Raw genomic sequence first — 16,225 nt, 5'->3', positions numbered from 1 at the left:
TTGCTTAAAAGATCATCTGGGTAATCTGGATTCAACTAATCCTGGTAATGCTGCTCCAGTCTGTTCAAAACCATAAGAGAATTCTGTTTGAATCCAATCATTCAAGGTGACTGCATGACTACAGAAAACACAGAGATACTGGAAAACTCTTTGACCTTTTACCTTTAGTGCAAATCATCACGCTAATGGTGAGTAAAGCTCCTGAAGGTAAAATCAAAAAAGAAGCAAAAACAAGAAGGAAGAGGTGGCAAAAAATGATAGCAAAGGAGTAACATTTATGACTATTACTGAAGGTAATTCTCTACTTTGCTACTGCAGCAGGAGCATGTGAAACAGAGCTGAAGAGTAGAATGCAAACACAGAAAGAAATGGAAAGTGTCAGCCTTTATTAGTCCACTGCAATAATGATTTCATGAATCATGCATTCCTTAATATTAAGAGTAAGTTACAGCAATGACATAAGAACAAAGATTTAAAATATCTTTTTACATTGAATACGCCTACACTGTATGAAATGCCCCCAAGCGGTCGTGGGTGTGAAGCATGTAATTACATTCCACTTTTTGGTAACACGGTAATAATATGTATGAATCACACGACAGTTGTGTTGTTTCTTGGGTTACATAAGGTCTTCAATTATTTGCATGATGATTAATTGCATGAAAGGACATAGTGTGAAGGTAACGATTAAACTGCACCTGGGCCAGAAACAGCCCTCCACTGGTGCTCACACACAGCTCCTGCAAAGACAACATGCTAACACAGAGCCCCAGACTAAAAGCTCAGAGTATGTTGACCCCAGCCTGAACTCCACAGGTAACAGAAAGTACAGTAAATGTATCTACATAGTGTTTGATGCTTCACATCAAATAAAACCAACAAAACAAAGACCAAGAAAGTTACATCAGCCATAAAATGAAGCTGAAATAAGACAGAAACAAAGTAAAATGCTACATGAATGCCTCACAGATTGGAGGTCAGACAGTTCCACAGTGTGGGAGCTACAACTGCAAAGGCTCTGTCACCTTTGGTTTTCAGTCTGGTTGACGAGTCCTGATCAGAAGAGCACAGAGTCCTCCGGGCGATCCAGGGAGGCTTCACTGAGACAGGTGAAAATTGAGTTGCAGTAGTCCAGGGAGATGAAATAAAAGCATGAATAAAAATCTCCATCTCAGATTTTGATATAAGACTGAGTTTACATGTTGATAAAAACAGGATTGAATCAGACCTTTGAACCCAGTGACTAAAGTCACTCCCAGGTTTTAAACAGCTGATTCAGTTTTATCTTCATTCAGCTGCAGAAAATTATGTGATATGCAGGATTGTGTGCACACCAAACAGTTTTATAGAATTAAAACTTTAGAACCACACTGAAGTTTAAACTTGATGCAAAGCACAGATGAGCAGTCAGAGCTTTTAGCCTCCAAACCTGTGCCTACAGAGCCTCTGTGGTCACATGATTTTTGTCTCTGTGTTGTGTCTTTAACTCTGCTGTTGGCTTTGTGTTACACACTGAAAGAAAGACTTACTGTGTGTCCTCATTAGGACAGTTTAACTCGGGACCTGTCCCCTTCGCGTCACCATCCCAGCACTGATCCTGAGTAGGTTTATCTCCACGGATACGCTGATGTGACAACAAAACCAATCCACTCTTGTATCAGAGATTTGAAAAATGCAGCATCGCACCAAACAGGCAACAGTTTGAGTTAAAAGGTTAATCTGTGTACAAGCTTTGGAAAACTCTAATAAAATGAAATTAACTTAATGTTCATTAAATTTTTTAATACGTCTTGACTCAGATCAAACCCAGAGCTACTGCACTGCTCTCAGTGAAACATCTTAGAATAAACCTGCAGTGTGCTGTGCATCAGCCCGTCCCCCCTGTGATCACCATTAATAATGCTGACATGGACACAATGAAGCCCGACTCTGCTTTTAAAGCTCTTCAAACAGGCATTTTAACAGCTCCAGGCATCATCAGGTTACTGCTTCACCCCAGGTGACCTCACCATGTCTCCTGTCTATTATTTGTCATTTAGCTCTGAACGTGATCGACAGGGTGAAATCACACACATTCTCAGAGATGAATGAACAAACTACACAAACAAGGCCAAGTATGTTTGACCGCACAAACCGGCTTCACGAGCGTCTTCAACATTTCTGCCAGCGTTTGCTGCATGTGGGCCATGAGCCCCCTGCGGAGCGGCAGGGAATGGAGAGCGTGCCTTGGATTTAATTTTTGCCTCAGTCTGATGTTATGTTTATTTTTACAGCTAGTTGCCACCACATAGCCAGGTTGAGGTTAAATTTGGCCAAAGAAGAGGAGCTTTAAAGGCCTTTGTGTTCATGGAGGTCTGTTAGGCCACCTCCTTCCATCTGGAACAAACTTACTGTGTGTTTAGGAGAGGAGAAGGGTGGAACAAGCACAAAGAAAAAGCCAGTGACTCAGCAGTGTTCCTCCACTTTCAACAACATACAGGTGTACTCAGTGAGGTAAAGTTAGCCAGAAAGTACTGAGGCTATCTCACAAAAGCTGACTACAAAGTGTTCCTGTATTAAAGGCCAGTATATTTTCCATCACGACTTTCATCAGGACATCATGATTAGAAGAACTTTTTTATTTAATATAAGTGCCCCACAAAAGCCCCCTTTTTCAGTTGAGTTTTCACTTTCATCTGTACTGACTTAAAAGCATATTGATATTCATTATGGACCAGCAGATGGAAAATGTCACATTTCCTTTCCCTTGTTATGGTCATTAGCAGTCTGTCAATTGATCCAGAGTGTTTGAATCTCCCCCAGAAATATCTCGTCATTTATATGGCTCCATTCTTGTCCTTTGTCAGCAGAACTTCAAAAGAAACACCTGAGCGGAGAAAAAAACATGATGGTACTTTTTAGACAGGAAGTAATTGAGTTGCAAATTTCCATTTTGTTACATTGAAAAGAATCAGAAAGAATCGAGGTGTAAATTAGGGTTACTTAATCTTATAAAATAATACTTTTTTTTTTCACGATGTCTGTTAATACAAGATTCCAACAAAGTTTTGACTTAATTTTTCCTGCTCCAGTACATTGATGACAACCTGCCTCCTGAGTCCCCTTATCTGTACGGCCTTCATCCCAACGCTGAGATCGGCTTCCTTACACAAACCTCAGAGACACTTTTCCGCACTGTGCTGGAGATGCAGCCGAGGGACGGAGGAGTCGGTGAGGGAGGTGGGATGACGCGTGAGGAGAAGGTAAATGGTTAATTTGCTTTTTGCAGTTTAATGAGATGGGCTGCAGGCCATTTGCAGAGTACCTCTTTATTTAAATCTAAGTATCTATAAAACATCAGGGCTATTTAAATGAGGTTACCATCAGCTTAAAACATTACTGTCCTACTGACCATCAGTAAATTAAGCTAATAAATAAAAGTCAAGGAGGTCACTAGTGAGCTGTAATTGCAGCATGTCTAAGAATCAATTTGTGTAGTACATACAAAGATTGTCATCCAGTGGTTTGCATTGAGCTGAGTTGAAACCTTGAGAATCCCCCTTAGGGGCTCGACACACGGGGAGCGACGTCGCTCGCTCTCCATTCATTTCCTATGGAGCTTGTGCGATGAGGCGACAGTCGCTTGCCCTCCTCCAGCTAAGCGACCGGCGACGTTCGTGCATGTGAAATTTCGAGCTCGTACACGTAGACGTGCACACGCGACCAGGCGACGCGACACAACAAAGTTGGAAAATGTTCTACTTTTGTCGCTGTCGCGTGGCACTAAACCAATCAGCAAGAGTTTCATTGACTGACCAATGAGCGAAGAGTATGCTACACACTGCAGTTTGCAACCACTTTCAGCAGGAAGGAAAGCATCGTTTTAGCTGTGTTTGACTTTCCTATATTATATGACACTTCACGCAGTGATTATCGAGTTAAACATAAAAGGCAGCCATATGAGAACGTGTTGGTGCAAGACTAACGTTAAACAGACGGATAGAGAGGACTTTTGTGCTAATATAGGATGAACGCGAGGTTGTCTTTTTCTTTTGTAGAGGAGACTTAACAGCAAGATTTCTGTCAGTTCCAGTAAAATCTTCAGACTCCTCATCTTTATTGCCGTGTCTGACACGGACTGCTTTGAAAATGTCTAAATCCCTCCAGTTTCATAACCAATCACATTTCTTGGAGACGAGTGACGTAAGAGCGCGATTCGCAAAGCTGCCGTCGCTATCGCGTCCCGTGTGTTCGGTTTCACCCCAGTGGCGATGCGACCCATTCGTCGCTGTCGTTTGTCGCTCCCCGTGTGTCGAGCCCATTACAGTTGATGCCATCTTCATCCAGCCAAAAACTCTTAAATATGGAAAGCAGGTTGGAACAGTAGTAGTGATACTTAAAGCCTCATTAGGTCTCTGTCAGGCCATACCTTTCTTTGAGGCTCAATATCTATCAAATCATTGAAATTCATATTCAAAACGACCACCAGCACACAGATCAGAAAGAGTGGACATATCTAATAGCGTATTGATATAATGACAGGATGGCATGGAGAAAAAAAACTGTTAATTTGTTTTCTTTTGGAGTCAGAACCAAGAGACAAATCCTAACACTGAAAAATTAAGCTAAACATCAAGTGTGGGAAACTGCAGTTCCTCTAATGGCCACTTGAGGCCGGCTCTGAAAGGGAGTCAGTCACCATAGACTCACATGTCAAAATGTCCAGATTTACAGCATTAAAAAGCATGTTTGCAACCTGGTACAAAAACAAAAACACAAAAACATACAACCTAAACCTGTAACAACAGTATGGTAAGTGATTTATCTGTTACTCATCCACTCGGATTTACTGGAAAAGCCCAAAGTTATAGGTGTGGCAACTTTTGTCTGATGTGTAAAGTCACTCAACTGGATCAAATGTTCCTGACAAATAATATGCCTTGTACATGGTGCAGATCATCTAAAAGGTTTGTGCTCCTGTGACTGCTGTATGTTGTAATATTTTTTGAGACAAGGTTTTCCACATGCAGAAACAATCTTTCAGGAAATGCAGATCTAAGTTTCAAGGTACAGTATGTAAAATCTCACCAGTTCTGTTTTCTTACTCTTCCCAATTCAAGTGCATAATCCTAGCTACAGTGACAATCAACGCTGTTCATCTTTAGTGAGTGCAGGCTGTCAGTCCGCTGTCAATATGCCGGCTGTCCGTGTCTGTTTACTCTGGAAGCGGCTGTAAAATTTTGTGTAAGGAGTCCGATACGAGTCGATGAGAAAAGAAAAAAGAAAGAAAGAAAGAGCTTTATTTGTCACATACATTTACATGCAGTGAAATTCATTCTCTGCATTTAACCCATCACACACATGGAGTATGTAGTACACACAGCACAGCATGGAGCAGGGGGCAGCCAAAGGGCGCCCGGGGAGCAACCTGGGGGGGTGGGCTTGCTCAGGGACCCACAGTGATGCCAGCCCGAGGATTTGAACCAGGGTCCTCTCAGTGATGAACCCTCTTCTTCTCCCCTAGGCGGCCTAGTGAGCTTCAGTCGGTGAAGCTCACTTCTGTCCGATCACAGCGATGCTGAGATGAGTTGTTGAGGATATCCTGAACTTTTCTGTTGGTAAGCGCTGCTGTTCTTGGCAGTTAGCTCATAACCAGCTGCTGATGTTTAGCCGGCTCGTTGTCAGCTGTTTGCAGGGTCATATGTCTAATCTTCTGACAGTAAGTAACTGTGACAATATTGGGAATAAGCATGCTTGTGCACGTTTTTGTGTTACACCCTGACTTCAGTTCAGGAGATGAGGCTTGAGGTGGAAATGAGGGAGGAATGGAAAGATACAATGAAAAAGAGATGATGAAAATACACACGTTAAATGGTCATATATATAGTTTGAAAGAGCTATTTGTGATCTTTAAATTAAAAGTAACTTAAGAGGCGTATTACTATATGGCCTTTCTCGCGCCACATACATAAAACGGGGAAACATCGCGCCTTCCTCAAACTGGCACTCAGTCAAATGCATTTTTAATGGATTAATTTTAAGTATCAGTGTATATTTATGAGTACAATATTCTTTTTTTCTATTAAACAACCTCACAAAAATGCTTACTTACTGTGCTGTTAAGATACAAATAAAATTACTCTAGAAATAATTAATATCAAAGACAAAAGGGATACCTGTTAGAGCAGGTATGGTGATCCAGTTCTGAAGGATGGCCTCTCATTGAGAGTATTTGTTTTATTCAACAGTTTCTTCCAGATAATTGTCATGATGGTCGGGCAGGTTGGACCCAAGGAGCAGATATGTTCTCATTAACAAGGTTTATTTGTACAAACACAAAAACATAAGCAGGGGAGAAAACGAGGCGGGAGTGTGGAGTGTGTGTCTGACCAGTGCACAGAGAATCTGTGGAGGGAGAACAGCCTTAAGCTGGGCTGAAAGCAGTATAGTGGAAGTGCGTTTAACTGAGTGAATGGGCTCACTGGTGGATCTCGGAGAGTGAGGCCTTGGAGGAAACTTGTCGGGGTTTGGGCTGGCGGGGTGTTTCCAGGACTTGGTGGCGGGGGTGAGAGCAGACTGCCGTGGGTTGTGGGGCAGGCGGGTGGAGGCTGGAGAGGTGGTGGCTGAGCACGGCCGAAAGGAGCAAACTGGCCAGTGGGAGAGATCAAGGTTACTGAGGCAGATTGATTAACCAGCCACAGGTGTGCACCTTGGCAGCAGTCATGAAGGCGGAGACACAACCGCCTGCCCACCGAACCACCTGGAAACAGACAGGCACACACCACCCCGCCCCATGACAATGCTGTTATTGTCTTTCGTGCTGAGTGTGTCTGATCTTTAGAAATCCACAGACATAAATAGAAAAAAAGGCGCCAAAACAGAGGTCCTAAGGTCACCCACAGCATCAGCTCATCCCCTTATAGAAAAGGGGCTCCACTGTTTATGAGCTCTTGAGATCTGGCCAGATACGCTTAAAATCACTCACAGTAATAAAATATTGTTTCGCAGTAAGATCTTACTTCATTTGAACTATAGAGCCTGGCAATCCAAGAAAAACAGACCAAAAACAAACCAAGGTAAGGTAACTAACATACCATACCTGAGAAACTGTAACCAGCAGCACTGTTAGTGCAGTAAGAAATGAAACAGTTGCAGATTAATTTTCTGTTGATTAACTAGTTGAATAATGGACTGATAATTTCAGCTCTGATGGGGAAGTACTTTAGGCTGTATAAAATCTGTTTAATTGAAACATTAAGATTAGATCTGATTTCAGTTACATAAAACTCCAGCATGTTTTTTTTTAATTTTTACTTTTTGATTCATGCTCTCACTGTTCCAGGAGCTTTTTCACTATGCAAAACAAGTTTTAGTTTTATTTACTGTACTCATTGGTTTGAGTCTAAACTCTCTCCAAAGATTTTCTTTACTTTTACAATTTCTCACGCAGTTGCTGCCAAAAATGTTCTTATTCTGAATTAACAGATTCCTTTCCTCGCCGATATTGCCTTTGATTTGAAAATGAGGAATCAGGTCTCTGATGAGCTGTGTGATCAGGCCAGGGCTTCAAAGATACACGTGTTGATTACCTCTGGGGCCCTGTACTACAACTAAGTTCAACATACTCAGGATATCTTTCTGTTATCTGTCTTCACACCACAGTGTCAGGAACCAGGCTTAGCAGCAGAGGTCGTCAAATGGATGAGTCAACCAAGGGTTTTCAAGTCTTGCTATGAGTGGATTCATGTGAAAGGTGTGGTGTTGTGAACACCTGGCCAATCAGAAATATGGCCAGGTCTACTGGCAAGGGAGTGATGCAACAAAGAAAGATAATGTGCTATGTGAAAAATGCTCAGTCTCATGCTCCTCCAAAAGTGCAACAAACTGTGATTCAGACAGTTAACTGTTTGAGTTACAACATCAACGACAGGGTTCATTGTTCAGCACTGAGTTATGGAACAGCTCCCGGAGTAAACATACCAGTTTCAGTTCTGGATGAATTTCAGTCCCTTTGACTCGTGCCTCAAAGTCCAGCATTTTTCCCTTTCAGATTTGGACAGCCATTGTTACACTGGTTGTGACACGTGCCAGTTTGTCCCATTTCAACCTCGGCCTTTCCAAGCATGCTTTTACGTCAATAAGCTAATCACACCCTGTTGCTGCCAGCTCCTCCATAATCTCAAACTCTTTTGTTACGTACAAAGATGAGTAACTGGGCTGTGTCACAGACATTACAGCGCTCATCCAGAGCCAAAGTACAGCCGCTGATCTTCTCAGTTCCCAGACATTTATGGACTGCTGTTAAAAGAGGAAGGGATGCTACACTGAGGTACACATGGACCTGTCCTCCCACAGGCCAAAGACATGCAGTCAGTGGGGTTAGGTTAGTGGGTGATTCTAAATTGGCCGTAGGTGTGAATGTGAGTGTGAGTGGTTGTCTGTCTGTGGCAACCTGTCCAGGTTGTACCCTGCCTTTTGCCCTCTGGCAGGTGGGATAGGCTCCACCCCCCCACCCCCACAAACCTGAATTGGATAAGCAGAAGAAAATGGCTGGATGTTATGTTGTGAATAAAATATGGGTATGTGAGATTTGCAAATCATTGCATTCCATTTTTATTAAAATTTTACTCATCATCCCAACTTTTGGGGTTGCAAGTTAATAGATGTTATCAGCTCTTGATGACAGCTCTGTCATCAAGACATAGGAGAATTTGACGGATTACAATCGTTATTTCATAAAATTAACTTTTAGATGTGCATATTTTCATTATAGCTTAGACAGTTTTATTTGTTATTCTTTCCGCTGCAACCCCGGAGCTGTTTAATGGTCTGAGAGGAAGTGAAGAATAGATATAAAAACAGAATTCAAACATAGGTTTAGTCTCTGTGCAAACTTAATATAAGGTCAGCAAGTACAAATAGCTGTCCTGTTTTAGAGTCATATTAATGCTTATAGAGCAGTGAAAGTGTTGTAAAATTATTTGAAAAAAAAAATCAGACAAGAAAGTTCCTTCTTAGATTCTCTGGATGCATCTACTGATCAGGGACAGACTTGTTACAATGTTACACACTCCTGTTTTCACAGAGGACCACGCGATCTTCCAGGAATGGTGATGCTTATTTCCAGAAAATTGATTGATCCATAGCTGCTGATTTCTTATCTTGAATATAACCTGCTTCAGAGCAGCTGAGGCCTGTAACATTAATAATAAGTTACCATAGTGATGTACCCCCATAAGAAGAGAACTGCTTTTGTAATACCGAGCCCAGACTTAGCCCTGGAGTTACCTTTGTACTACAGGCCTCTGGTGTTTGTCAGATAATGCGTGTACTGTACTATACTGTACTGACATAATACATGTCAGTGATAGCAGATATCGCTAATATGGCCATCTTAGCCACGTGGCTCCGGCCGTGAGCACAGACGTCCCATCCAGCTGCTGTTCAAATCTTTTGTTTGCAGGAGGCAGCCACTCAGGAAAAAAATGAAGGGAGACAGAAGAGCCAAACCCAACCAGTCTGCTCAAAGGCCCAACATATGAGAAATATGGAGATAACTCCAAGGCACTTTGTTCCAGAAGTTAATATATCAACAGACTATTCACACTTTTGTTGTGCACACAAAGTGAAAGCAAGCTTTAAATTCTTTCCCATGTGTCAAAGCACTGAGGACATGGCTCCTCACGCTAAGGCCCCCATGGAAATCTGGTGCCTGAGAAAATATTCCAGTCTGATCTTCTATGTGTTCTGTGGCTACACTATATCATATTCATCATTTTATACATGCTCTCTCTCCAAAACTGGCCTGACATACTTGTTATTAGAGTCTTTGGGATCTCTAGTAGAATCTGAAATAGATTTTGTGGGTTCGAGCAGTGTTTTTCTGCACAGTGTACATTTGTTATGAAGGCCCCACTAGCAGGTCAGTGATATTTACAGGAATGAAATGGTAGCATTTAAACTCAAGTTTTGATTTTGATTAGATATTCTGTGTTGAAAAGCCCTCACATACAATATATGTCCCAGGCAGAGATGTGAACCAGGGTCTCAGTAAAACATGAAACTCGAAGCAAGAGCACCAGATCTTAAATGCATGATGACAACAGGTGACATTTTCTGTGGCTCCTGCATAGCAAATTGAAAATAAATTGCAGACCAACTGTTTGGGGCTCTGAAAAAACCCAGGGTGACTTTTTACAAGGATGGCATTTTGTGGTGCATTTTGTGGTTCAGTACTGCTGTGAAATAAAGCTTATATGAGCGTAAACACTTGAACAGCTATTTTGTCAGAGAGAGTGCAACCTTCTGCACTCCCTCAATGGAACAAATGTCACTTTTCTTATAAACTGGATTATCTCAGTGTTAGCTTTGTTAAAGAAAAAGCTGTGCTAAAAGTTATCAGACTCATTTTTTCCCCCCTTTCTTTAAGAAAAACCTGATTAATCTGCTTGTATATAACTCGGGGTGACTGTGGCTCAGGAGGTAGAATGAGTCATCTACCAATCGGAAGGTCAGCGGTTACACTAGTCTGCATGCTGAAGTGTCCTGATGCATCCATCAGAGTGTGTGTGTGTGTGTGTGTGTGTGTGTGTGTGTGTGTGTGTGTGTGTGTGTGTGTGTGTGTGTGTGTGTGTGTGTGTGCGTATGTTTATAATACCTTGTGGGGACAATTTTCCTGACATATACTACGTTGTGGGGACCAATTGCTCCTTGTGGGGACTGGAACCTTGTCCCCACAAGGGGAAACCCTGTTTTTGGGTCAGGGGTCAGAGTTAGGGCTAAGGTATGAATTGAGTTTAGGTTAGGGTTAGGGTTAGGTATGTGATGGTTAGGGTTAGGAAAAGGGTAAAGGTAAGGTTTAGGCTGTAGAAATGAATGGAAGTCAATGGAAATTCCCCACAAAGATAGCAAAACACACTTGTGTGTGTGTGTGTGTGTGTGTGTGTGTGTGTGTGTGTGTGTGTGTGTGTGTGTGTGTGTGTGTGTGTGTGAGAGAGAGAGATCGGGTAAATGAGATTTATAATAAAAAGTGCCTATGAGTGTACAAAGGAGAAAAGCACAAAAGTATCAGTCTGACTGTTTACAATTTACAAGTTATGTTAATGTTAATCCAGATAAGATATGCCAGAAGTTGGGAATTAGTAAAGACAATAAAAATAAGTAAATGAGGAAATAGAGTAAAGCAAGACAAAATAGCTGAATCAAGTAAAATTACTCTAGTAGAAAGAGCTCAATAAAATACAGTAAAAGAAAAATTATTGTGCTACAGTTTTCTGAGGAAGAACAGTGGAGAGTGTAGCACGACCAAAGGTGCACTTGGATTTTGTTGCCTTTGAAATGGCTGCTTTAAAGATGGGGAGCAGATCTGTGCTCGCTCGTAGTCAGCTGCTATCTTCAAAGCGACTTTGCTACATCGAGGCAGCTCTCGGGGAACGGCTGTGTGGCAGGCAGAGTAGGACCCAAACGCAGGACTCAGAAGGCAGGTGGTGAACTCAGAAAGGCTCATTTAATGTTTTTCAAAACATAACGATACAAAAGAGTCAATCTAGGAACCGAGGAAGAAATACAGAACACACGGGGCACACAGCTCTGAGGGAGGATGTGACAAAGGAAGACTCGGACAGTATGTACATAAAAGGGGAGAGGAAGCAGGTGGGAGTGCAGCTGAGACTGATCACTAAAGATGACACAAGGGAATAAATACAAAACACAAGAGGCAAAATAAGACAGGAAATAACTAACGCTGAGACCAGGACTGTGACACAACCAATCAGAGAAACCAGACAACCATGGGGACAGGACACAGAGAGAGACGAGACTCTGACAGACTGGACATGAAGGAGAACTAATATAATCTAACAAGGAACAAAGCAAAGATAACAAAACTCAGAAGCACAAGGAAATAATATGCTCAAAGGACTAAATATAGAACATAAATCACACCTTCAATCCAAGAGAATAAATCATGAGACCACAAACAAACCAGGACTTTGATAAGAGCAATAAAACTGAATCAGTCTGTCGGTCATGTTAGCAGTTAGTCACATGCAGTCTGTTTGTGATAATATAGCGATTAACTGAAAATAGGCAAAAAGTGCAAATCTGTTACTGATCGGTTGCTGTCTCCATACACAGAATTCCACATTAACTACATTCAGAGTCTCACAGGTTTGAAACTGAGATTCCTCCACAGATTAATGCCACTGTGCAGGCTCTTGGCATCCTTGCTTTCATATCACCGACCAGTCTCTAGGCCTGCCTAAGGCCTAAAATAAATATAACACGAAAGCAGAATAAAAAAGCTCATTATGTGTAATAGAAAATATACACAGCTAATGGCTCAGTGTTTAGGCTGTATGTGGGTTAAAAGGACTAAAGTTACCTTGTTCGCATTACCTTAGCAGTAACCTTATGTTACAAATCACAGTGATGATCATTTCAACTATTTTTCAGCCTTCTAGATAAAAAAAAACATCTTGAACTTAGTCTTAAGATCACTCCCAACAGAGTGCTTATGTGCTGAACCTAAAAAACTTGAGCTCAGGTAGTTTCTAAGAATCCAGTTTCTAACTTCAGCAGCTGTAATCTATAAATCACAAAGCAAATTAAATTGACAGCCCTGATCTGTGATTTCCTGTCTTCTAATAAATAAGGTTTTATCAGGAGCAGGCATGGCCTAGAAGAAAAAGAGCCGATCACCGGGACAGTACAGGAGACGAATGCCAGGTGATTCCCATTATTCAGTGGGCTAAATGGTTGGCTGACAAACAAAGTTAAAAATGCAGCATGGGAGTAGTTAATGAGGTTGGGCAGAAAGACAGAACTGCAAAGTTCACCACAGTAATGCACCTGTGCATCCCAAACCTATAATAATAAGCAGGAAAACCACTTTGCTCTAGGCCTTGCTGCATAAGATAAAATAAATAACTCCTTATCCAAGGGCTGATTAAAAGTTCTGGGAATGGGCTTATGAAAATCCAAATTATATTACAATTACATTACAGTAGATCTCTGTATTAACCGTATCACCCTGGGGGGACAAATTCATAGTGTTAAAAAAAAAGAAAAAAGTGTGCCTATAAATAATTGTGTGTGATCATTTCTGTGGTTTTCAGCTTACGTCATCCTTCAGATCAGAACTGATCATAAGAGCGTTTTTAGAAAAGAGGCCCCAGCGCTTCAATCTGTCACAATAAACCGTCCAAACACTGCCTGAGACGTTTTCTATGTGCTGCACATCCTCTTCCTCACATTTTAACATTTTCACTCGGAGCTTTTAAATTGATTTTCAAATAAAGCAAAGGAATTTTGTAGAACAGCTGTCACAGAAGGAACATTTTCACCATGTGCTCTCTTCAAATGTCACAAAATCTGTTATAGTGAAAAGCAGACAAAAATACTGGTTTGAAGCTAATAAAACTATCCATATGGAAACTGTTATGCTGCTTGTATAAACCAAATGTCAAGAACGGCTGTGTGGCAGGCAAGAATAGGACCCCAGTGCAGGACACGGGCGACTGGACTGAACTTAAATGTTGCTTTATTGCTGGATCATACAGGGCAAATATACTGAATACACACCGGGCTGGACCGGAGCCAGAAATACACTAACTGGGAAACTAGGAGGAAACATGGGAAACCACGAAGCTCAGGAACACACAGTGTGTGTGTGTGTGGGGGTGGGGGGGACCAGGGCACGCTCAAGAACAGACGAGGACACAGACAGTATATACATACATGAGGTGATCAGGAAGCTATGACACACCAGGGAGCACAGCTGAAAAGAATCCCTGAAGATGAGACAAGGGAAGTAAAACTAAACACAGACAAGAGACTATCAAAATAAAGGCAGGAAGTAACTAACACTGAGACCAGGACTAAGACTTAGAAACCTGACACAGAGACAGGAGATAAATATGGAAAAGAGACTGATTAAGCACAGAGACACTGAGGATGAGACTAGGACGGAAGGGAAATACAAAAAGGAACTAACAACAAAAGCAGGCAAGGAACAAAAGGTACAGAAAACAGAGAGACATAACCTGATGGAAGACAAGATAAACTAGACAGAACTAAACAGGGAAACCAGAAGACAGGAAACAGGACAGCGAGTCACAAGATAGCCGAGGGGGACAAACATAATGTACGAGGAACTAGAAGCTAAGGTAACTGACTGTGAAGCAGAGAAATAATATCATACTGAAAGGATTAAATGTAGAACTACGAAAATAAATCACGTCTTCAGTCCAAAGAATAAATCATGAACCACAACAGGCTAAAACTCGGGACCATGACACCAGATGGCAAATCAGTCTGATGGACAGCTGATATTTTGAGGACTATTTGGGGGGACCTGAATGTCATGATTACAGTTCATTAATTGCAGCTGAAGACTTTAAGTTGATCTCACCACTGATCATTAGAGAACTTTTGGGAGCATATTTCATTCATGCTGTTCTGTGGCTCCTAACAGAGATTATTTTACTTGCATGTGTGTATTTTAAAGTGTCGATCTCAGGCTCTAAGCTGGATTTACAGAACCGTGTAATCTAGGTTTATGTTACTTGTTGATCAAAACAAATATCTGGACCATATTATTATTATTTTCATATATATTTAAACACGTTGTGTGGTGGTTAGCTCTAGCCTGGGTTCAACTCCAAGCAGAGACTAGTTAGCATGTTCTCCTTCCATGGGTTCCTCCCACAGTCCAAAAACATGCATGCAAGGTTAACTGATGACTCTACATTGGCCACAGGTGTGTGTGTGTGTGTGTGTGTGTGTGTGTGTGTGTGTGTGTGTGTGTGTGTGTGTGTGTGTGTGTCCATTGGTCAATCAATGTATTACAATGTGTGATCTTTCTGGCTCTCCAACAAGGTCCGCTCTGTATTCAGGGTGTCCAGTAGCTGCCAAAGTCAGACTGGATAATCAGAATCATATGAGCAGAAAAATCCATAGATATGATAACCTGATATCCTCAGTTCAGCACCTAATCCTTTGATTGATCCCTCTTGCTGGTTGTCTTGGGAAAGGTTTAACACAGACATTAGCTTTCATCACTTACCCACGAAAATATGTTGCGAGCATTGATTTTCTGAAGGGATAATACTGTTATTGAAAACAAAAAGCTGGTGTTGCAGAAATATGTCTTCATGAATATTTATGGGACTGTTTCAAACTAACAGTTTCTCAGACTGTCAGCACTGGCAGGACTCAGATAAACCCTTCTCTTGTTTACTTAGAGGAGTATTCTCTTACTGTTTGTGTTTCTTGTCCTAAGTATCTTTAATGGTGACAGCAGGATGGGCTATTTTACTGGGAAACACTTCTCTCACTCCTCTTCATTCCTTCCCACGTTATCAGGTGCATGCAGTGCTGGAGGAGATACTGGAGAAACTCCCAGAGGAGTTTAACATGGCTGAGCTTCTGGGGAAGGCAGAGGAGAGGACTCCCTACCAGGTCGTGGCGCTGCAGGAGTGTGAGCGTATGAACCTTCTCACCCAGGAGATCAGATCCTCCCTCTGCGAACTAAGCCTCGGACTTAAGGTTAGGAGTCTTTGAAAGAGGTTGATGGTCATTTATAACACTCGTATATAATCAGTCAAATACACTTATGTGGAAGGAGTTCTTCAGGAGTTCCTTCCTTTTTTAAAGTCAGCATTAAACGAGTGTTTGAGCAAGTTCAGTTTTCAGCATTTGCATTCATTTTTCAGCCCCAGCGGTTCCACTGTGACACAGTATCATGTATTATACCAAGACACCACTGCTTGTTGTGTCACCAGTGAGAGCCAATGCCTCCAACGCTGTGGCTTCATGCTCTAGAACAAATCTGTCAAATTGTATTTAAACCCAGAACTGGAGGAGCTTTTATCCGTCACTCTCTTACTGACTGCTGCTGAGACAGAGCGCATCGATGACCTGGTATGACCCAGACTGTCGCTCTAGTCGTGCTTTCATAGTTACAATTATGGCTGTGTCATGTCTGTTTTTAATGGGTGGTACACTGACTTCATACACATTATAGTTGATGCTTTCTGAGTGTTGCATAGACTCTGCTGCTGCTTACATTTGTAACATGTCTGTCATAGAAGCGCTGCGGGTTCAAATGCTACAGCTGGACATACCTGTAACCCCACCATAAACTGAACAATAAAGCAGAAGTTATCCGCATAGAACAGCCACATATGGAACAGCAGCTGGAGATACTGTTGGAGATCAGTCTTTTCCAATAAATAACAAGCACTAA

General features: G+C 41.7%; 1 protein-coding gene across 3 annotated transcripts in view; it reads left to right on the top strand.

Moving 5' to 3' along the window:
* dnah9 (dynein, axonemal, heavy chain 9) overlaps positions 1–16,225 on the top strand; it is a 173,357-nt gene that overhangs the window by 148,808 nt on the left and 8,324 nt on the right. For all 3 annotated transcript variants that reach the window (XM_030754457.1, XM_030754458.1, XM_030754456.1), the window contains 2 exons: positions 3,072–3,242; positions 15,343–15,525. In XM_030754457.1, the coding sequence (XP_030610317.1) occupies positions 3,072–3,242; positions 15,343–15,525 (354 nt within the window). The remainder of the gene's footprint in view (positions 1–3,071; positions 3,243–15,342; positions 15,526–16,225) is intronic.

The sequence above is a fragment of the Archocentrus centrarchus genome, chromosome 19, assembly GCF_007364275.1.
Source record: "Archocentrus centrarchus isolate MPI-CPG fArcCen1 chromosome 19, fArcCen1, whole genome shotgun sequence".
In the NCBI taxonomy this organism is placed as follows: domain Eukaryota; kingdom Metazoa; phylum Chordata; class Actinopteri; order Cichliformes; family Cichlidae; genus Archocentrus; species Archocentrus centrarchus.
This window is presented reverse-complemented; position numbering and strand designations above follow the sequence as displayed.